Source organism: Ooceraea biroi, chromosome 7 (assembly GCF_003672135.1).
Source record: "Ooceraea biroi isolate clonal line C1 chromosome 7, Obir_v5.4, whole genome shotgun sequence".
NCBI lineage: Eukaryota > Metazoa > Arthropoda > Insecta > Hymenoptera > Formicidae > Ooceraea > Ooceraea biroi.
This window is the reverse complement of record NC_039512.1, coordinates 6,533,026-6,557,397: the sequence shown is the minus strand read 5'-3', so window position 1 is coordinate 6,557,397 and position 24,372 is coordinate 6,533,026. Positions and strand designations below refer to the sequence as shown.

Here is a 24,372-nt window from a genome sequence, read left to right as displayed (position 1 = left end):
CGGCGGTTGTCTACGTTGATGGTGACTCCTGAACGCGAATAATGGGAAGGAATGAATATCAAACAGACTAACCGCTCCTCCGTTTTCGCGTCCCATCCGGTGCGTGAGACTCCATTTAAACCGGATAATAAAATGTGCATAGTACAATTTAAATAATAAACGTACATTCTGTGCATGTGCATTCTGCGCGGAGAGTAGGAATCTCTAATAAAGCAAAATATGTACACATATAAATAGGACACATAATGCTAATATCAAAAGATAATGGGCGCAAGATGAAATTTATGATCGTGATATGTACAAACGTAAATGCGCGGATTTTATTACTCACATTTGCGTCACATTTGCGGAAAGTTACATTTTCGGTAAGATGCGTAATAATTCTTGATTCTGTAAAATTTTATAAAATATCTCATTTTATAAAATAAAATGTGTCCCGGAAAAAGGCTAATCGATTTTTTGCTCATTTTGTACTTGCAAGTTTTACTTAAGTTTATGCATAATTATTTATATTTTCTAGAAGAACAAAGTAAAAAAAATTCGTTATAATAAGACATCAGAATGTTTTGTATGCATAATATATTTCATTACGTCTAACGAAGAATATATTATTCAGACAATTTTCATTAACCTGACGATGGCTGCCTGCAACCGAATATATGCGTATTTTTTTGCAACCTCGATGAGAAGCTGGCGAAAAAATGCAGTTATATAAAAACTAGGATGGAGTGCAGTGTGGAAACACGTGCGTGTATACAAATCCGATCTAGCATTTCGTTAAAGTAAAATCCAAATGGTGCAAAATAAAGGGCGGAAATGGGTCGCTTGCGTGCCGGTACGAATGGATGCGTATTAATTAAATTAATGGGTAGCCGTTGGCAATGGTGGGTCATTGGAGGCGCGATCATAGCCATAGAACGTGCGGAACGGCGCGGGGTACCATCCGAGCACGCAGGTACGTATCTCTTCGTTACCGTATTTTATTACCGTACGTTACCATAGCGACCATTTTCGTCCGTTATTTCAAAAAAGGGACACACAGTATCATTTGTCGTAATGTAAATCACATGAATATGCACAGAAAGCAAGAATCACCGATACATTCGTGTCATATTGTTCAATAAAAGAGACTGCAAGAGGCATCTTTTGAATAAAAAAGGCACACAGCAAAATATTCCAGTTTGTTATTAAAAATTATTTTTATCTTTTATATTACATTTCGTGGTATTTTACACAGTGTTATAAAAACTTGTCGATACGCAATATCTGATCTTATCGTCGTCGTTTGATCTGGAAACTCGCTGTAGTCGCGGTAATTTCGATGTGCGCGACAAAGCAAATATAATTGACGTGTGTCGCATCTGTCGACTATTCGCACGTATGGCGATAAATTTTCGTGTAGCGCATGTTCTCGAAAGTACTTTCCGGGGCACGTTTAACAAGGGTGCAAGCGAATCGTGACGGACCCGATAACAGGCAAGCACTGGCTACGTTAAGTTTCGAAACAAGTGCGATCGTAAAAGTTGCTAACTTTGAGCCGGTCCCGACGCGGCAGCAGGGGGTGGTGGTAGCGGCGGCGACGAAACCGGCACTAAATATGAATCATAAAAGAAGCATAAAGATAATTGTATGCTAATAGGGCGAGCGTATGCGCCGTGTCGTCCACGACGGCTCAACGTCTCCCGTTATTATCTATGTATCTGCTTTACGGTGAACAACTATGTACTCGCGTAGTCACGACGATACAACGTTGACATTGGTCAATTTCGTGCGATCAACTTTGCCGCAACTAGCTACCAGTGCTCGGGAAATACGTATACTGCTTAACTAGAAGATCGCTTGTTGCTCATGGCCGCCGTTCGCTGATGCTCATCAAGTTCAGCAATTATTTACACTCGCCTCGCGCCATTATCTTCGTGAGTACGGTGAGGAGACTTGAACGACCGGAACGTAAAATTGAGGATGTAATTTTAATAAACGCTGCTTGCGCTGTGCCTCGAAATGATCACTTACGGAAAGCGTTGATGGACAATACAATAGATACTTAAATTTCAGTTTTGCTTCTGTCAGCCTTAGATTTTCGCTGCATCAACGTAAATATATCGATACTATATATCGATATGCATATATAAGTCTGATTAAAATTATTTTTAATACGGAAAGCATTCTTGTAATCTTATTAGATTCAAAGGCTTCCTCCTTCTCTTCCCTAGTTCACAGAATGCATTCTTCTTTTGATGAAGAATTTTTGATAGGAAACAGGTAGCAAGAGAAAGAGAGAAACTAATATACAGAGGCAATTTTTACGATGTAATATCGCAGACGTTCTGTACATTGTAATAATGCTCCACCCTGCTTGTAATACTTTAGAAAAGCATGGCACGATCTCTTTGAAGCTCGCAAAACTTTAAATCTTTAAACAGTGTACGCGAACTCATTAAAAGTTCTTTCTCAGAAAGGATAAAACGGGATGTATTGACGAAGTTGGTTTAGAAATACACCGAGTTTGTGAACATCGGTTGCTAGTTTGCGGCCAATTCTCTTTATCTACTGACGCAAGTAAAATGGCAGCTTGACAGGCAAGCCGGAACCAACGCCAGAAGATAATCAGCGAAAACCAAGAATTCCACGCTAAAATCGCGATACTGCCTCTATCACAGTTAATTGAAAAATAACACGACTGAATATGGAAACAACGGAATGGACTTTAATGATGAATGTTCGCTCTATTCCGAAAAGAACTCTCTCGCAAATCAAATACGCTGTTTCCATTACCGGGAACGTTCTGAATTAAGTATCACAATGCGTTTTATTTATTACGATTGGAAAACTTTTTCTCCTCTATCTCCGGTTCCATAACCGGAAACGATCGGAGCACGCGAAAGTGCGTTCTCGAAACTTTGAAAAACGTCCGCTGGAAATAAAACAGTTAGAACTTTTCAGGAGGACGCACTCAACCGGCCAATGGTGATGATGGTGGACGGACGGGTGAGTGGGTTTCGGTCGAATTTATTATTTGCAACAAAATCGACACCGCTTTGCAGCCCCTCGAGGCTATCGGCGCCAAGGAGCGCAGCGAGGGAAATAAGACGAGCGCCGAGACTGCGGCGGATGGCTTTTCACGAGGTCGTGAATCGGCAACGCCAAAGAGGATCTCCTTGACCGCTTGCTAGCTCTCAGAGTCGATCGTCCCCGAGAGCTTTTACGGGTTTTGACGAGAGAGCGCCGTCACGATGTGTAAACCATGAGCCCTTCGACGATTCTTCGAACCTCACCCTCTCTCGGGGGAAACGGGAGCAAAGAGACGAGATCGAGGACGGGATTCGACTGAAAGGCGAATCCTTTTTACGAGCTCGGATACATACGCCGAAAGCTCGGGGTAGGAACGAGAGAGAGAGAGAACGACGACAGTCGGCATCAGGATCCTCCGCGCGCCGCTGCAGTCTCATTGCAGAATCACGAGTTCCGAGGCAAGCAGCGAGACACTCTCCGATCTTCCGAAAACCGCGCACGAGAGCGACTTTCGTCCCCCGAGTATTGCCACTTCGTCCGTATCGTCTCTAATGTAAAGCATTGTAATCTAAATATGGATAAGGCGAGAGGAGCTCGTCGGTTTCATCGCGATACTAACAATAAGATAAATATATAATACGCACGTGTATCTCGATTGCGCGCGCTGCGTCGCGCTGGCCTATTCGAAATCGTAAATGTTGCAGAAATAGAAAATTTAGAAATCCAAAGTAGCGAGAGGCCCAAATCAAATTTGTAAACATGGAACATAAGAAGAGAATGCAGTTTTTGCTCTCGACATTTTTGATGTACAATATAATCGAATACATAAGATTGCAGTATATAAGTAAAAATCAACCGTAGGAACTTAATTTATTAATATCTTTCCAGTAGCTTCGTGCGGAAGACCTTGACACGTCGGTCAAGGTGCCACATCACAGTACTCGCAACACCATTCGCGAAATATCTCAATGCCATTCTCTCTCTCTCTCTCTCCCCCGAGCATTTGGCCATCCTAACTACCCTTCGAGAGCCTTTGTGCGGGCTGCCCAAGTACTTTCACGCGTGAAGCACACGATGTACGCGCAGGGGATCGATTCACCATTGGAAGGCCAAACTCGGCATTCCCAGCAATTTCCGGCCGAGCGGATCGGAATTTCGGCCGAGTCATTATTGCTTTCAGCCGGAGACAATTTCCGTCGGCGGGCCGACGTCTTTTAGACGATCGTCATCAGATTGGACCGCGCAATCGGATGATGCGGAATCGAAACGACATAGGACGGATAGGATAAATTTGACACGCGGTTCGTTTGATGGTGGTATGTAAGAGATAATTGATGACGCTACGGTTCATTGCTGGCTCTCTCTGTTACCCGACGCAGACAAATATTGACAGCTTCCGATCACAGAGCAGTGAGCAGTATCCTTTGTACGTGGCCCACGCACCACGGTGCTCGATGCCTGCTGGTTTTCCTATCGAACCACCAAGCTCGTAGGTAAATCAACGTACATATTGACTTTGCTAAATTAAAGCATCCCGGCTCGTGTAGAGCCCGGCTTGTGGGCCGTACATGAATCACTTCCTCTTCCTCTTTTCATTCGACTTTTTGATATAAAGGACGCACTTTCGTTTTGTACTTCTTTTGCGGTCGACACAGAAAGCTTTTATGTATCCGCGATTGGGATTTAAAAGCGAATCGGCAAATTTAAATAAAAAAATCACCGATCGAGAGAGCAGAAGACATGCTTTCAGAAAAGAGAGAAACCGATAAGATCGTCTAAATTAATGCGAAAGGAATCAATGTGACGGCTAAATTTTCATTTCATAGCGTGTAGGAGTAAACTACGAGATTAATTGGCCGCGCGATCGGTACAATCTTCAGACGCGAAATTAGACGCATCAAAGAGGCTACGCAATGATCTCGGAATACGCTGTAAGTTGCCTCCTCGAAGGGAACAAAGAGCTTTGGCTCTTCTAGGGATGAGAGTCCGGCGGACATAGTTTCGGAGAACATAGTTTCGCAAAGGTCTGTGTCTGCATTGTTCACCTTCGGCTGGTCAATGGACCCATTCGTGTGTTGGCGCTATGGTAGATTCACACGCGCTTGTCGCGCAACTTGCTTTGCCGAGCGAAAACTTTTTGTAATAATTGTAATAGACATGTTAAATACACGTTTTTTTTTGGTATATGGGCAGGTAACAAAAAAAAACGATATACGGTTGTATGGAAGATGTATCTAATAATTATTAATGAGGTTTTGTACGATTAAAATAAATATATATTACATATATAGACACGTTTTTGTTTTTTGAGCTCTCCTATAAATAATTTTGGGGATTTGTATCAAGACTGATTATAGCAGATTCATTCACGATGCTTTCATGGTAAATTGGCTAAGAAAATGACATATGTACGAGTACAAATTCAAGCGCTGCGATTGCTACTCAACAGTCAAGTCATTGCACATTTTTGCCTAAATTATATCTAGACGTTTTCATTTTTCTAAATCAGTCGTGTTATTTCGCTCGTTCGACAAATCCTTGCAGATCTGGACCCCAGTACACGGTTGCGGAGGCAACTGCCCTTCGAAGGGAGCCGTTCGTTCCTGCAAACCGGTTAGTAACAAGTTCCGCAAAATTCAATTAGGCGATCTACGTGGCCTGCGGCGAATCATCTGCTCGTTTCTGACGAAGCTCGGGACGTTAATGTTCTTCTGATCCGCGTAATCGTTCGATCTAGAAGTTGCCGCTCCCCACCGGCGCCGGCGCTCATGTTGTGCTGATAGCGGCAGTTCAGAAGTTTCGCGACGGCGGCCGGGCCTTTCAGGCAAACTCCTTCATCTCGGATTCGAGTTTGTTGATCACCCATTGCAACCCTTGTCGGCCCTTAAAAATGAAAGAAAAAAACAAGATTACGTGCATGTGCGAGAATACGAAGATACGCAATAGAGCGTGATCGCAAAGGTGTCATAACAGCCGGACTATCATTCATATAAATTTTTATAGCACGCGAATATACTGGCGTTTTATGAAGCATTTTTTTATGACGCATCTTTGGCATCATTCGCCGAATTGAAAACGCGCCAATAACGGGCAACGGAAAAATTCCCCGTGCATCTGCATCTCTCTGGAGGTTCTGCGAATTCTGCCATGTTTCTTATCCGATCGTAAAAAAGAACAAGCCTCAGTTTTATTAATATTCAAAAGCGACATAATAAAGTTGCAAATAAAAGTGGCTTGTGTAATAAAATTTATAATCCTATTAATATCCGATTTTTTAAGTTCTCTGAGAACTGCAAGCAACAGTATTTAAGCAGTATTTAAGTAAAGCGAAATTACTTACTTTATTTGCATTGAAGGAAATTTTCGAAGCTAATAGGTCTTCCATATAGTTGGTCAGTGGTACCCCCCGGACAGTAACCACCGCTTCCTGCCTGAGTAGTGTCTTGTTGGGGTCATCTGGATGAGGTATGTACTTGACAGCTTCGTCCACAGCGATATAATTACCAAAGGTTAACTGCACAAAGCAAGAATAGTTGATCTGATCAATGCAAATATTCAAAATTACTAGTTGAAACGTTGTTTAATTGCTTTAAATGAAAGTCGTGAGCAGAATCAATTTTTGTTCGTCAAATAGAAAAATAAAGCCAATCCAAAATGTATTGCACGCGTCAGTGAAATATTAATAGTTATACGAACTTTTTAACTGAAGATACTTACATTAACTGAAGATAATTTACATTATAAAATCTATATGACAAAAAATACCACGCCTAGCACACGTATTACATTCATAACGCGGCATATACGCGTGTCACGAAATTTTCGAGATCTCTTACGATTAGATTCGCGCGCGGGGGTGAATTTCGTTCGTTCATATCAATCATTGTTGTGCAACTCGCGGGGTTAGCAACCCCCATCCGGGGTGGATGGGTAGCCGGAATTATCGAGATGGAACGTTTCCACGAAAGTGACGTAGACTCTTGAATAATCGATGTTACGAAACAAGCCTGCAAACGAGTCAGCAATGGCTCCCGTCACGGAGCAAAATGCGCATCCGCATTTTCAACCCCCGCGTCTTCCGTCGCGCTGCATTTTTTCATCGTTTTATTTCGCCTGCATTATTTGATGTAAATTCCTGAGCAGCTTTTAAAATTATTGATCTCCTCTCTCGAGTAATACGGAGGTAAAATTTATTGATAAAGATGGTTCAAACTAAATATTTAATTAAAATACATCTTCGTAAAATAAATCTTTTTTAATCGATGATGTTATAACAAGAATAATCAATCACATAAAATTGTAGCAAATGAATTTTTCGAGGGTGACATTTTTGCGCGATATTTTGTCACAATATCATGCTTCAATGAAAACTGGCGACATCACGAAGGGATCACCGCTGATGCAAGTACACGTTGAGTGACCACGATGTATCATGCTCTAGTAATACATCATAGCGCGTAAACGCGCTGTAAACCATCCAGGTATGCAGAGATCCAATGTATGCAATATGCTGCAACTAATTGAATACGTAGAAGAGTGTGAAGCACAACGAAACCGGAGAGTAACGGGCGTGGAAGACTATCTCGAATTCATTACGGTGCGTAAACACACGACGTAAAAGCGACAAACAGCACTCTGCGAAACGATGTGCAACAACGCTTTTGTTGCATCGTCGGCATGCCCGCTGATAGACGAAACCCGTTAGAATGCAGCGCGTGTTACGTTGTCATCGCGCGCGCGGATTTGTTTCCTGCCGCGAGAGAAACAATCACGCGCCCTGCTTGCACGCCAAAGGCGAAGAGGGTGGAAACGCAAGAGGAATGTGAAAACTAGTGCGCCCCGAGCCAGTTACCCCGAGGCCTAAAGTTTAATCTATGTCGCTGTCATAGAATTTGTACTAGCTGAAACGTATTTGCGGTAGGTGTACCGTACACCGTAAATTCGGAGGTTGCAAATTTGCGAAAAACCATTCGATCTCTCCTACCTGAGACTGAGCACCTCTAGACGCAGTTCAATCTGCAAATTGCGATCGCTCGCTGCTGATTGTTTATTTTTTCTATAACAAACATTCTCGGCAAATTACCGCATCTTGATGCAACCAAGAGGATGGAATCCGGATAGAAACACATTATGTGAATCAAGAAATATCGAGATGATTGAGATCAATATGATCATGACGAAGGAAATAATTGCAATAATTTCCAATAAAAATCTTGAGAAATACGGCCTCAAAATTCATATCCTTTTCGAATCGCTTAACGAACGACACGACCTTGTGGACACGGGGCCAGCAGAGAACCGCGTCATTATGAACTTCAGTTGAGCCATCGCGGCGTAGCAACGCCGTGGGATGGAACAATTGAATCGCAGGGGCGCAATACGTTTCACGAGGAAATTAACGCCCGCGGCACATTGTGGGTCCGCAACCATCGCAGGTATAGAACGGCACAGTGTGGTCCTCTATACGTTGCGCCATATTGGCAATCAGTGAAGCCGACTGTGTTACATTGCGACCAACTCGCCGTCCAACTCGCTTCGCGGTATGACGGTTCCGAAGCCGCTGACCCACGAAAGTGCAGGAAGAAAAGAAAAATTAGCATTACGCCACAAGCTTCACGAGAAGTTCACAGTTGACGAGTCTCGAACAAAGACGTTCACGTCAATTAAATTTGATGGGAACGAAACGCCAGATGCACAAATAGCCGCAATGTCGTCATTATGCATGTACAACACTTTGTATGCAAAATTACATAGGAGTTGAAAAAGTTGATGACGATAGCTATACAGATTACGTCATTCTCGATTGCGCGTTGTGTAATAATATATGCTGCTTTGCTGAATAGGAATTTTATAATACGGAAGATAATTACGAAATCTGTAAATTCGATATCAGCATAATTACAATGCTGAGGAATCAATTTTTATGTCAACAATTAAATGATACATGCTTGGAACACTGAAATATAAAGACGGAAAGCGATAACCAGCGGAAAATAAAAGGGATATTAAATTTCGCTGTTCTCAAGTAATGTATTCCCTGAGAGAGTTCCCGGATTTAAGTCAAGTACACTAAGTACACAGGTCTCCTACAACATAAAGAAAGGAGAGTCAGTAGCAATTGAAGGGCTGTTACTGAAAGTACACGACTGGTTATCTAAATAAGATACTGTTATTGCAGTTCCCGTTGCATCGCTCCGGCAAACTCGCCAATGCAAAGTACTAGTATTATTATTGCTCTGTACTTAATTTTCTGTTGCGGAAAGAACATTATGTTTGTGCTTTAAACATACGCTATTATTCTGTGTCCGATAACATAGTAATAATAGAAGCTAATATAAATATTTAAACAGATTCCCCAAACTGATTTATTCAAATTGTTCCTTGGAAAAATCATATAAATTAATTACCTGCGCAAAAACAACTTTTTCTAATCTGTTACTCTAAATATTCAAGCAGATAAAAAGTTGAGAAGATTTTGTCTTATTTTAGAACTTACGCATGAGAAAAACATTTTAATAATAAGAGAGAAAGAGAGACTGTGTGAATTGCTGAGGATTTTTTTAGTGATTTTTTAGTGGGATTACATCAAAGAACAGTTTCTCTTTCCATACTGGGTGTAATCGTCTGTACTGGTTGTAAGTTTCTTTTTACTCAAACTGCGACAAAAACTAAAACAAAACTTATTTTCAGTTTAATTTTCGGAAACGTTTAAATAAATGATTCTGTATGTAGATAGTACATTACAAGCTTTTAAATGGCAGAAAGAGAGCGCGTTTATACGCCACAACTGTGTATGAGACTTTCATAATAAACGAGTTTCAATAAACGGGTTATAAAGTAACAATTCATTGGAAATGTTACAAGTACATTCCAATAATTTTGCGCCATCACGCGTTTTTTTTGACGAGGATTATCGTATTTCAAAAAAATGTATACATCACATTTATGATGTTCTGCCTGCTAAAAACTCGACAAACATCACATTTAATCCCCAGCGAATCTTCACGAAACAACCGCAACATTTCGGGGTGTCGAGATAAATTTCTTTTCCGCGACAAATATCCAAAGTATCTACGTGACATTCTTCGAACAACAGATGACATAATCTTCCTCGTCGGGTCTTATCAACGTCTTCGCACGAACAGCAAGGCGTCGCCGAGAGAAAGGAATTATGACGCCGCGGGGAAAGCGGAATGACGAGAAGATTTAATCGTATCAAACGGACGATCGATCGTTCCGTCAGCTGCGAATCTATCGTTGACGCCAAAAGTAATTAATTTCTACCTCTTTTTTCGGCGCGACCACGAAAAGTGGCGGTGCATCGTCGTACTGATGGCGGACGCGCAACATTGTACACGATGCCACTGGTGCATCGGTTAATTGAAAATTTTTCTCGTCAGTTGCGTCGAAACCGATGTTTGCCAATCGCTTGGCCTCTCTGCGCCAAAACCCCTCGTTTGCTTTCCATTTACGTGGTGGGCGTTGCAACGCGACCGCGCCCGATGACGCATCAACCGGGAGATGAGATATCTCGGACGACTACTGAATGACACTAGCTGTCTTGAAAGCATTGTATCGATCTGCAACGATACTTATCAGCAAAATGAGTATTTCGCACCTCGAAGACTTGATAGCTTTATTTTATCGACTGGATTATAGCGACGACGATAAACACGGAGAAATAATTGTATACCATAAAAAAAGATCCTAAACTCTTGTCTAAAAATTCGTGATATATACATTTCTTAAACACATTTTACGCTTTTGTGTAGATTATAACATTTTGCAGAATATTTTATGATACATTCCCAGAAATATAAACATGATTACTATCTCGATTGCATGCGAAGCGAGATAATAATATTTGAAGTCAAAATCCGGATGCACGTAACGTATACATTCATTTTCTCGTGATAGGCAGATCGAGAAATGTTGACTTAAACTTTACTAATTAAAGCCACGAGTCGAACGAAGGAGGAGCTCTCTGATCATTGTAGGCGCAGAGCACGCGTCCCTTTACTTCCCAATCGAGAATTCTCATGATTCCGTCTCACCCGTTGATATTACGAGAGGAGAATGGAAGACTGCAGCGTAGAGAGAGCCGTTGTGCGGAGTGGAGGCTCTCCTTCAGCGTATACTCGCGAGTAATTAGCATCGCCGCATAATTGAGAGGACTTTGCGGATTTGGCTGCGCAGGCTGCATTGTTCGAGCCTGGTGTGCTCGCAATTCGCCCATACCATCCGATGCCTCGAGAGGGTTTCGCGGCCGGAAGACCAAATCTGCCGGGCGGCACACAGCCCAGGAAGCTGGATCGACCCCGATGCAATTCGGGGTGCTTCCTCGGCGCGCGGTAATCGTCGATTTCAGCGGATTTCGGCGTTGCTGACAAATCGGTATTAGATCGTGTTACCGAAAACTTCTAGCAGCTTGCTCACAGATTCAAGCTGATGATACACACGAGCGGCGCGCCTCATTTGCATTTTGCATATTCACGATTCTAATAGGATGCTTGGGTAATCGTGCGCGAAAAACATTCGAACATTCGTTTTAATTCGACCGACGCTCTGCTTTTTATTCCAGTCCGTCTTTTCCGTAACATTACCGATAAAACCGGATATCAATAAAACCACCAAATAAAATGAATTAAGTGAGTGATTAAGCACACACGCGGCCACACGACAGGTGCGGTCGGCCATCTATCACCCTGGAGCGACGCGCTTATAAAATCCCGCGGTGTCGCCCCGGCGATTCGGAAGAAAATCGGAGGCCATCGAATCCAGATGATTTAAACGCGCGTCACCGAAGGGTTAACACGCGTCCGGCTCTCCAGTCGCGTCGGTCGCGGAGCGGGATACCTGGGAATCCCGCAAAAACACGGACCCGGTAAATCAATCAAGCACGTAAGCGTGTAAGCAGGGATCGCAATACGTTGCCGTGCACCATGAAGGAAACCGGAACGATATTTTAGCGGCAACGACTCGTGTGTATTCTCCGCACCGCGCCCCGGCGCCGTGCCGCCTTCGTCAGTGCACGAATTTCCGCGCACGAGAACGCTGAGGGTGGACCAAAATGGACCAGAGAGCGGAAGGGTGACTCGACGGTGGTGAAGGGGATGCTCGACTGCTCGCCATCGAGGACGAGAATTAATAACGGGACACGCGCGTATCGGCAATGTATCTCTGGCTCATACTCGCGGACTCCCCGCGGGTTTCGGTGATGGAGGAGCCCCCGACCGGTTGAACGGGGCGGAAGAGGATGGACGACAGGGGCTGGCAGGCGAGGGTGTCGCTGGACGCGCGGCCGACTGAATTATTGTACGTGCGGTCCTCTAAATCATAAAAACAACAAATTGCGCGCGGCTCAGCGCGCGCTATAGCGCCGCACCACCCTCGCACCGAGTCACGTGTTTCACGCATCTCGCGCGGACGCGAATACATACCCTCACCCTCTCAGCGGTGGTATTTATATGGATGCGGAGTGGGCAGCGCCAGCACTTTTCGAACCGATTGAAATATAGAGTCGGTGGACCCAGCCGGCTTAATGAAAAATTGTGACTTTACTATACACCGCGAAATGAGCCCGCCGGTGTGTAACAAGGACACACGTATGTAACCCTTTAACTTGTCGCGCCGTCGTCCGACGAGCCACCGAAACACCCCCTTCTCGCAGGCAGCTCGTTTGTCTTTGTTACGCGAGACCTAATTGATGCATACTGGAATACAACTTTGCTTTATTGTATTAGGCACTAATGGCGGCGCCGTTCGCTTTTGCACGCGAACCGTGACGATCCACGTTTGATCATCGCGACGAACATTCATGATCGCGATACATATGCTATACATTACTGTTACATCCAAACGACTTAAAATGTAAATGGAGCCACAATCATGATTTTACTAATATCAAGAGTACGCTTGACGAAATTGAAATGCATCATAATATGTATTAATATTTGCACGACGAAAGCGCGACGAGTTAAGCGGCGGTCCAAGATGCCTCATTTGTATGAGCAGTAAGAGAAAAGGATGAATGGGCTTAAACAGGCATGTGCGCGATTAACGTGCAAGCAGACAGCGCGGTCGGCTTACAGCACGCGCCTGTTCGTTCTATAATCTGATAATATCCGGCCGGCAGGAACGCGAAAATATTTCATCGTTTTTGCGCTGGCGCTTATATATTCACTACGAAACAATGACCCCCGCGAATTCCCACGAGGCGCCGGGAGATCCTCGTATCGCTGTAAATTAACAATATGCAATTTTATAGCAGCGCAATATTTGCGCGCGACGCTCGGACAGCGCATATTTTCATTAGCACGAATTTAAGCGGATCGCCACGTAAAACACCTTGCTCCACCGTAACTATCGCGAGCACTATATAACTCGTCGAAAAAAATTGTTTTTTTTTTCAATATTCTCGCAATCGTGCGTCGTTGTCGTTTTAAAAAGTTAAAGTAATTGTAAAATATGTTATTTAATATATGAAAAACTGGAAGGCAATTGTGACTCCAAATTTTCAATACTAGCAATTTATACTAGGTTTACTCATTCGTTAATCCTATCAAATAACAATTTACGCTACCGAATGCTGCTACGCATTAACTAATACCAAGTCACAAAAGTAATTTACTAGAAGCAACATCGACCGTTACGGAAATCCATCGCCCGTTGCACCAACTCAATTATGCTAGAACGGAGAGAGATAGAGAGAAAGGGAGAAAGAGAGAGGAAGACAGAATCGCGTCTTAACAACCACGTGTCGACTGTGATCCTCCTACATGGATTAATACGTAGCCGCGAAAGAGTAATCTCGTAAAGGTAATGCCGTCTTACGATCGGCACGGAAATCCGTCAAACTCGGTGCGCGGCAACTCAATTATTCTGGGACGTGACCGTGATCTTCTTAATAGCCGCGTGTACCGGGTATGATCCTCGCAGAGGCGATATCCAGCTATCCCATTATGTTCAGCACCGTAACGCGACGCACGTGTATCGCGCGTGTACTTAGGATCAGCAACACAACGGTGTACCATGGTGTAACGTATGCGCAACGCCACGGCTCTATTCCCCAGGACGAAGGGCTAAATTGCTAAAAGACATCCCCGTCCCCGGGGATTCGATTGTGAAACTGGTTACACACCGGCTGGACTCTATCGAGCTTACATCGGATCACATACCGCCCGCTGCGCTCTTCTCGCACGAGTGAGCTACATACATCCGCGTTCACGTGCACGCGCGTCTACCTGTATCACACGCATGCATGCGCATTAGGAAACGCGTAAACGTCCCGAGAGGATCGTTCAATTTCAGTCCGAGCTTATCCCTGCCGTGGCAATCGCGTCCTCATAGATTACGACGATCAACGACTGTTGGAATAGCCTTTAATCGCAATCAATTGTACAGTTGTACAGAATTATGTACAACAGCAATTATATGTTAAAAATGTTAGTATGTTTCAAAAATACGGAGATATCAAATATAAAAGAGGAAAACACGCGTTACACGTTACGAGCACAGAGTTGTATGAGTTGCGATAGCAAGCGCACTTTAATAATTTTCAAATAAAAAGCAATGAGTTTTGGTATTCAAATGTTAAAAAAACAATATGGAATCTTTTAAAGTAGAGTTAGCCGTGTCACAATAAATAGTCATGTGCTTTTATAATTGTGAGCATCAAAGATGAGTTTAACAAAACTTCAAAGTATTTATAGCTTGTAAAAGTCTCTAGTTCACAATATAATAAATTTATGATATAACGATAGATGTCTCACACATATCTTCTATTAAATAATGTTTGTTTCAGCACATGTCTAATTCTTGAAACTATGACGAGAATACCGGAAACATGCTGGTAGGTGAATAGTATACATCAAGAAATTTGGCCGCAAGCTTAATTGCGGAGACATCGTCGGGAAAGAGGATGGCACAAACGAGAAAGATAATGAGTGTCGTCGACTCTCGAATGGAAGATGGAGTAGGAGCACAGTGAAAGACGGTCTCATTCGAAGCAACAACTGCATGCCGCTCGTGGTGGTCCCCCGTGATGCGCCAAGATTTCTCCTAAATCACATGTCCTCGTTTCACAGCACACAGTTGTCGGATATTTCGCATAGTGCGTGCGCGATACCGTATTTCGTCGTTTCGCGCCGTAAACCCGAGGGAAGGCCGTGTATATTATACGTGACGCATCGGCGTGAATAAACGCGGCAAGATTGCACCCGTAAAACGATCGATGAGCGGATAAAGGCGAATTTATTGCGGCGGCACGACGTCTGCTGCATTCACCTTCGGATCCGAAGCGGAATCGATCATGCGCGACTGTATCCGCGCGTTGTACACGACTTTCCGCATTAATACTTCAGATGCTGTACGATTTGTCTTTGCTCATCGGTATCGGTCTGCGTGAGCCACACGTACACAGTATCGGTACACAGTTCACCACTTTTATGTAACTTTATGCATTGTATCATCTTCACAGACCATTGTGTGTTTGGTAGAGAAATAACGCGATCCGTTGTGCCACTTTGCTACATAAATATCAGAAATCGTGAAACTACGTTAGCCACTTTACGTAACCGATCGCGATCTATCTCACGTTTCCTTTTATACGATTGAACATATATTTAAAATTTATTGTATTGTTATGGCTGATCTTCACATGATAAATATATTATAATGGAATACATTGCCGTTAAAATACCGCACGCTATAGATAATAGAGTTGCCGTACTACGCTTCGCAAGACGATTTACTCTCGTTCTATTATGCCATTCAATCATCATCCAACTATTCGCGCGAGTACATCGCTCAGCAAACGCCGATTTCTCCGTGAAAGCACCCTCTCGTACGAATTAGCTGGAGCCTGCGAATGCGATCGTCGGTACATAATGTACCACGCAAATACATACGGAATCTCGATAGATATAAAAGGACGACGTAGTAGCAGCTCCTTGCGGATGTAGGAGGGAGGTGCTTCGCCTCCTTTTGCTTCAAGCCACCTGCGGATCGTTCATCATACCAGTAATGCATCTACCATCCCGCGTTCCTCTTGGTCTCTTTGCCCTTGGAGTGCGGGGGATGATCTTCGACGCGAGCGAGAGAACCGCGACCAATGCTGCGTCCCTCCTCCGCCCTTTATACCCCTCGGCTTGCCATATCCCACCACAGTTTCCCTGACACCCCACCTGATACACCCCGCCAAGGAGCTCTCCGAGCTATGCAACCCCCGGTAATGCGCGCATCAATAACCTATCATATCCAACCTTCTGGATGCGGTGGTGGCGTGCATCAGCTCTCACCCCCGCTGACACGTTCGCCCTCCGATCTCAGACGCGTCGATCTCTTCGAGCTTGCAGCTCGAGTAGACGCGAGTATCTAGATACTTCTCCTCAGGGTCTTTACTATGCATACTCCTCCGAACGGATGTTATGTAAATCGGGGCTCGAAAATCGTTTTCTGATAGCGGCTCGGAAAAAATCTGCGATTTTGCACGGGCGCACCTCTATCCGAAACGTGTTGCACATATACGACTAGGAGAACTATGTGAAGATTGCCAACTTTTTTTATTATAATCCGCGTGTTATCAGATGTTAAAACATATTGGGCTTGCGGGTGACTTTTCCAAGTGGAAAAACTAGCCGTAAAAAAGTTTTAGCACAATTCGGCTATAAAATGAAAGAAGAATAACAATTCACTTCAATAAATTTCACTATACACGTAATATTAGAATTGATCGATGCAATTGCGCTACTTTACACATACAAGTTTTGTATGTGTTATAAACAAGTAAACTCTTAATATTTTCATCGTCATTTTATTGATGAAATGCGTAAAGAGAAACGACGTTATCAGAAGAATGCTTTTATTACACATAATGGAGTTTCGTGTCTCGCATAGCTCTCTCTTCTCTCTATTTTAACACTGTTTCAACACTGTCCTAACGCTAGAGTGCCACTTCGCAACAAGGATCGCGATGCATTCGCAATTTCGTCACGGTTGAAAAATCTCCGATTCGAAAAATTGCTCGCTTTGCCATCGTAGAAACGCGTAGTCGCGTGCGATACAACTGCCGGATGCATTTCAGTGCAATGCGCATTTGCTGATACTCGATTACCGAGTACAAGACGGATATTATTTTCGAGGATATGTATTTAAAGTCAGAAAATTATCAATTTTATCACTCGTCAGAACTTAAAGCTTAAATTGGAAATGCTCAAAAGAGAATAATGATGACAAAATTCAGCAGTAATAATCACACATTGATAGTAAGCATCTTTAGATGTTCAATATTTTCTCGCGTGTAGTCATATTAATACCTAAGGCCAGGTTGCAAAATCGAGCGTCGACGTTGCCAAAACATTATTTCAACATATAATAAGCTGCTTTCGAAGTATCTAAGTTCAGATCGCGCTTACAAATCGACTGCAATGTATTTATATCGAATACATGGTTACGAATGCGATCGATTGAACATTTGCACAGAAAGAAAGAAATTATTATGAGATTCAATAGAAAAAGTATAAGCAACATGTACCTTTACATGACTCTAATTGAACGAATCGTTGCTGACAGATTCCTGGTGATTTGACGGGATTCAGTATACCGGAAACATGATCAGAGATATCGGACTACAAGTAGAGATATTGTTTTTGTTATCGGTATGCGAGTACTCTCGCGTTACGCAACGCGAGATTACTTTTCGTAAGAGACATCACATACAGGAAGATTTTTCTCTTGGCGGTGTATTCATTTTCTTAACACAAAACTCCATTTTTACAGTGACTGTGCGCTGAGAAGTCGTTTTTATTTGCAAAAAGCAAATTTAAGCGTTAATATGCAGCTATCACGATTACTTGATAAAATGAAAAAATTTATCGTAAACTACACGACACACCGTGTACATCGTTGCAGAACTGCAAGAAAATGGCACGATTTCTTGGTCTACTTTCTACGCAAGAGTAAATAAAAAGAGTACTTACATTATGCGTTCTGAGGATCATTTGTTTGTTCACAGGATCGACCTCGCTGCGCTCGCTAGCGTAGCACAAGTGCGCGTAGCCGATTAACTGTAAAAAAGAAAAGAAAACGTATGCTTGTATAATAAGCCCTGGCATCAACGAAAAAGTCTTGTTCGCGTAGAAAAAAAAGTCCGCACCATTTAAATGTAGTTCTAGCAAGAACTGACTGGCGAACTGCTAAAAACCGATTCGACCACCGATAAAAATCTCGGAAGTGCTATAGACAAGCACTTCCGGTTTCAAACTTTCCGCATTGAATTCGACGATAAAGCCTTCCAAACTTCAACGGCGTGTTTCAGTCTTCGAGGGCTACTTCGGCTCGATTTCACGACTTTTCATAGTATACTCAGTAAAGCGAAAAAAGAAATGCGATGAAAATTCACGTTAATTTCTACATTATTCATCATAGCGTAATACAATAGGTAACAACAGGTATAATGAATTTGAAATTAATGTATGACAAACGTGGTTTCGTATGTAGACCTGCTTTCAAACTTCACGATATGTCACTCTATATTATTCATTAATCCATTAAGAGTATATACACACATACATCTCTCATTATAATAAATTATAATTCTGTATTTAATTATTCTGCTGGATATTGATTTATTACAACATAATAAGACATTCATTTGCAAGAATTAGGGTAATATCGTTCTCAATATCAGGAAGGTAACAACGGAAATCACTATGTGCCATATCAGCATGTGCATACGTATACAAGGCGAATTAAATAAACAAGGGATATTTACACGAGTAGTGCTGAACAGCATAGAAAGCGATAAGCGACTATTAATTGGTCCTGCATCAGAAGGCAAACAGTAATTAATTTTATTAACATATAGCGATGGTTGCATTGTCCTCCGTTCTCGTTATTAATTACTACATTGAGACGTATAAAGAATGTACATGTGTTTTTCTATGTATCGTCGTAATTTATTTGATTACTGAGCAAAATACATCTAAATCTTGCATTTTCATAAAATTTTTGAATGATAATAAAAGATACAGAATTATAAAACTTTTTCTGAAGAAAAATAATGGATATAATGATCATAAAACGGTATCAAATAAACAAATAATCCTGGTAATAGTGTATAGTAATATCAAGAATTTCGATCTGTACATTTGCAGTTGAACACGTAATGATTCCGATTTACGAACAATCATTAAAACTAATCACCAGCAATAAATAATTCGAAAGCAGAAATCTACCGGTGACCTGAACCGCCTATACCAACCGAGAAGAAATAGAACACTTCTCCATAAGTTTCCGCTACGGCGCGATATTAATAACAAATTAGCATGAGTAATTAGGTAATTAGAAAGACACTAATTGGGCCAGCACGCGCTAAGTACACTTTAATTATTGTTCTCCGCCGATTAATTATGCATATTCTAATTAGCCACACGAATAAACCATCCTGCTTATACTGCCGCTGGGATGCCAATTCGAGCAAACCGGCGCGGTAAGCAAACTTTTCCCGCACTTTTTTCTAGAGCGCGTTTCGTTGTCGAGTGCATCCGCTAATTACTTAGAACGATGCGCGGGCAGGTGCAGCATTGAAAGCATCGCGGCCGAAACAGTCCTTCGCACTTTTCCGCCCGTTAAGTAATTTCGGGTATACTCAAATGCTGCAACTTCCAGCTTTCTGCGGCAATAGTTATACAGAGTGCTCGCGAAATACTACCTCTATTTCTGGCCCCTATCTATTTTAACCGACGTGTGAACTTGACATCTGACTTTAAAAAAAATAGAAGCTACCAACGCGGCTTGTTAGCATTTCTTCATCGGCACTTGTTCATACTTTCCTTAGTGTTTCATTCATGTCTCAAAATAAAATCAAAAGTAGTTTGATACTGGCCAATTGACTTGACGTTTTTACACAATCTCTAAAAATAATTATGTTACTCCTTCGATATTGAAAATCCTGCAGGTTTTGAATTCTTTAAGATATAAAGTAGAAAGCGCTCCAACTCGATCATCTTCGTCAAATCTGAAGAAGATTTTTACTTTTACTTTTATAAAATAAATTTCTTATGTACAAACTCTCTTTTCCCATCAACTGTGCATTGGATGATCTTTTTATACGCCACCGTTTTTGGAACACCCTATGTATGATAGCGTAAGCCGAGCTATTCGAGCGAGCAGTTGCACAACGAAACGGCTCGGCGAAATGGCCGAGCTTACAGAAAATCCGACTAGAGGAAGCGATCCGCCGAGCCGAGAAGGATTCGACGCCCCGGAATCTCCAGTATGCCAGCGAAGGCACCGTGGGACGAAGGATGGGAATCCGGGAAAGCGGGGGAACTGCTGGATATTTCAAAAGACGAGCATATCCGGCTCTGGACAATTGCCAAACGGCGTAACATTGAGCGCACTCATTATGAAAGTTGATGCCAGTGCGGATGTTGTTTTGCAATTTCCCGGATTCCTGGCACCTTCTTTTTGCACACGTTTGTCGAAAGTTTCGAATTTCCTGGTCTCCGCGATGCTGCGGAGATTGCAACGATAGTATGTGGTAGTATGGGGGATTTTTTGTTAAACCGCCACGGGCTATGCTAGAAAGAGGTGGATGATTCTGTTACGCTGGTTTACGGATTGATTTCTTGTTGCCCGCCGGAGATCAGTGCAACATCAATTTTACTGTGCGAACAGCCGTGAAAAAGCTGTCGGCAAAAAAGAAAGTTTAGCACCGAGATGCAAAATCGTTCCAGAAATAACTGAACGCGAACGAGAACTTTAAAAGAATAGCCTCGAAAAAAGCGAGTTTCTGAGTTCAGATATCGTCGCGCGTCACGTGCGCGGCTCTCGTTCTGAGAGAGTTCAATGACAAAGCCAAATGCCATGCTGATTACGTAACCGCAAATGGCTTATCATCACGTAACGTTCACGTTGAGAGGCAAATTTATCGCTACAGTTATCAAGCCATGCCTGATTGTTAATTCGTAGAAGTCAATGCACCTTAAGAACGTACATTACTGTCAGAAATCTTTTCAGAAATCTTTCTAAGGAAACGATACAACAGTAAATTATTTTCAAATTCGAGGTTTGAAAATTAAGAGACAGAATATAGAAAATTAAGAGATAAATAAGTAATTGACAATTCTCTACTTTAGAGATCACGTTGTTTTTTCACAGAGTAGTAACAGAATTATGAGACTTTGCATGAAAAAAGTTGGAGAAATAAATCGTATAGGTTTCCAAGTAATCGACAAGCCGATAACTTATTTAAACGTCGCTAGTGAGCAACGCCGAGTTGTAGAAGCCTCCAGAAGGTCTTTCTGATAAATTCGCACGTGAATGAAGTGGCTTTAGCCGTGCTCCACGAGAGTGCGCCGCGAAAATCAATGAGTGGAGCAGTAGATAAGTTTTCGCAAGGTTACCATCGTCCCGGTCCGCGCGTCTCGACCAATAAAATCGACTTTGCCTTGAGTGGCGACCTTGTACCAGAACAGAAACCACGTGGCTGTGTGAACATGGTAAAACATTCTTTACATCAGCGTCATACAGCTAAAGTATGGGCAATTCTTAGTTACGGATTCGGAGCAAGTATGCAGGAAGATTCGTAATATGATGCAACCAATCTCTTTCCTTGTTAACTGTTAACTGTTCCGAGCGTTCATTACAGGATGACTAATGGTCAAGTGCATCAAATGAAATGCTTAGTGAAGAGGTATCTTCATCGCAAATTTGTTACTTTTAGACTTTGCACTGTAATACTCCTGTTCACTGCGAAGATTGTCAGTTACGATTTTCCGGTTCAACCTCTTACGGAAAAACGAATGTTAAGAGTGTCTCCAACAACAGATTAACAAGCTTCGCATTACATCTCATATCTTTTGCAGGAAGAGAATACGAGATTTTTGTCCACGCATTAATATCCTCGTTGTTATTGTTCTCCTTCTCATCTACATTTGATTTGATAAAATTAAGTGAGCTTTAATTGTGTTTTGAAGATATTTATATGTATTATAAAATAAAATTTCTAAAGCTACCAATTCTGTTAGAAACTTAAAAAATTCAAGAATTTACTAGAATGCAATAATTGAACATGCACGTCTTATAATAAAACGTACATATTTATAAGTGTGCATGCTTGCAAGTAATGCAGAATATAAATATGTTTTTTGAAATTCATAGACTAACACTTAGGCAAAGGAACATCGTTAATGATAGTGAAATCATGTTCTCTTCCACATTAATAACATTAATTATGAGAAGATAATATATAGCATTTTCTATGATGAAGACTACGGCCCAGTTGACTTCAAATACTTTAAGGGACACTTTCTATCATTTTCTTTCTTTTTTAATAAGAAAAAGAAAAGAAAGTATCTTAATTTGGAACATCAATTGGATCGCAGCCAAGTCATCCATACAACCTCCTCCAAATCCAACCTCCAAATGTACTACTTCGTGACAGACTGATTTGGAACTGACATACGTAAGGACTAAGAGACTGAAAGGTCACGTGTATAACCATATCGATGCATCTGCGAAATACGTAGACGTTTCGTAAACGGCACGTGACAGACAAGCTGTGTGTAACGCTATAATATCCCGGTGCTGTCAGAAGCACAGCGTCGTATCAATTTGACTCATTATAAGTAGCATTAAAAATATAAATCGCACATCCCATCAATTTTCTTGGAGAAATTTTAATGCAGAGGATCGATCTTTCTCGCTATTTAATTTCCCGGAACGTGATTCACATTACTTAATCTGAAGCACCTGTGCCAACTCTACAGCACGGTTCTGTACAAAGAGTTAGGTTAGGTTATATATATATATATTAACCTATGCGCGATATCGAACGCGCAGCAATGTGGCGGCACGTGGGAAAATTAGCGGAGCTTACCGCTTGTGTCCATTTAGGAAACCCCCATTGGGTAGACACGACGAGTCTGTGAGTGTGAAGAACACCCTCGACTACTTTTCTGTCGATTACGTCCGCTCCTATAACGGAAGGGACCATGGGATTTGGATACTTTCTCCATGCAGCCTGTGCTACTGTCTCCCAGGGATGACTGCAAACAATTTTAAATTATTAGAGACCTTCAAAAGAAAATCATTTCTTAAAAAGTATTTACCTATTCTCTTCTAAGAGGGAACATATTTGAGAATACAGAGGGAGACATTATAGAAATAGGTTAGGTTAAATCAATTGCAGTTAAAACTGACCTACTGCTTCAGATCTCTGTCTTATGTATCTAAAGTGGGGCAAAGTGTCTCACACAATTTAGATTAATTTCAAAAAACTGCTCATTTATCTTGAAATTCGGAGTTTTGAGGTTAACCTACATTACGTTCCCTCTTATACCATCAATAAGAAGCCAGCTCATTCGTGAAATATAATAGGCGTTACATGCATATAGGAATAATATATGGATTCTTGCAAATGTTATTTAACTATTTTCAAAGAAAAGGTCGACATGTTAGGATTTGATGACTATGGAAACGGTTAATGGGAGTACCTTTAAGGACACGCTTCGTACTTACTCGAAGGTATGTTCCGAGGTCCAAATTTTCATGGCGTTACGGATAAAGAAAGCGAATCTGCATGCACGACGGACACTGTAATTTAACGTGCGACACGTGCACGGAATAGACTATCACGATTCCGAGCGTCTGTCGTCCGTCGAGCCGTCTTTAAAGATGTGATGTAAGTGGGAGAGATAACGATGGAGTGAACCGGTATATCCGTCTGCCCTCCCCACACGTCAAACGTCAGCTGTATGTACGTCAGCCAATAGCCAATGCCGCGTCGCTGCCTGACGTCATTGGTCGATTACGCCACTATCACTATGGCGCGCTAATATCAAACAGTTTGCTACGTTCAGCAGAGGGAAGTGCTTCCTGAATATCTGTGATGTTTTCAATTGTTAAGATTGTCCGCCCTTTGTACTCCCAATTGCTGTGAATCGAAAATTAAATTAGATTAATTATTATGTATTGTAAATATGGCTGGTAAATTAAATATGTATTTGTTCTCGTGAATATAAAATTTTATTTAATCCGCCTTTGAGTTTCATGCTATTATAAAAGAAGTTTTTATTTTGTAATAATATTAAATGGTGTTATTCGGAAATAAAACCTTTTCTGATTCATCAAGTCGTGATATTAACTTCTTGTTCGGAGACAGTAGAGACTTGTAATGGACTTCAAATACTGAACTCTGAACAAGTTATCATAGTATAATTATACATTTATTAACCAGGTTGTGATAATATAACGCTTTAACTTTCATGGTCCTGGTTTTCAGACTTCCAAGGCTTATGATAGTGCAAAAAGTACATCCAGGTCCGAAGTTAAATAATTAAACTTTATTAATCAATT

General features: G+C 41.9%; 1 protein-coding gene and 1 long non-coding RNA gene across 3 annotated transcripts; one reads left to right on the top strand and one right to left on the bottom strand.

Annotated features, from left to right (window-relative positions):
* Positions 1–1,169: 1,169 nt before the first annotated feature.
* On the bottom strand, positions 1,170–23,932 carry LOC105282085 (protein slowmo). 2 transcript variants are annotated; one of them, XM_011343799.3, is made up of 5 exons: positions 23,536–23,902; positions 22,895–23,063; positions 17,991–18,077; positions 6,353–6,526; positions 1,170–5,895 (listed from the first exon to the last, which is right to left on the bottom strand). In XM_011343799.3, exons 1-5 carry the CDS (start codon positions 23,565–23,567, stop codon positions 5,833–5,835), a joined length of 525 nt encoding a protein of 174 aa, XP_011342101.1. In that variant the 5' UTR covers positions 23,568–23,902; the 3' UTR covers positions 1,170–5,832. The 2 variants fall into 2 exon arrangements, with proteins under 2 accessions (XP_011342101.1, XP_011342102.1); XM_011343800.3 differs by lacking the exon at positions 17,991–18,077 and having other exon boundaries at positions 23,536–23,932.
* On the top strand, positions 18,087–22,258 carry LOC105282084. The gene is made up of 2 exons (XR_894429.3): positions 18,087–21,585; positions 21,665–22,258. It is a non-coding gene; the product is annotated as an uncharacterized LOC105282084 (long non-coding RNA).
* Positions 23,933–24,372: the final 440 nt, after the last annotated feature.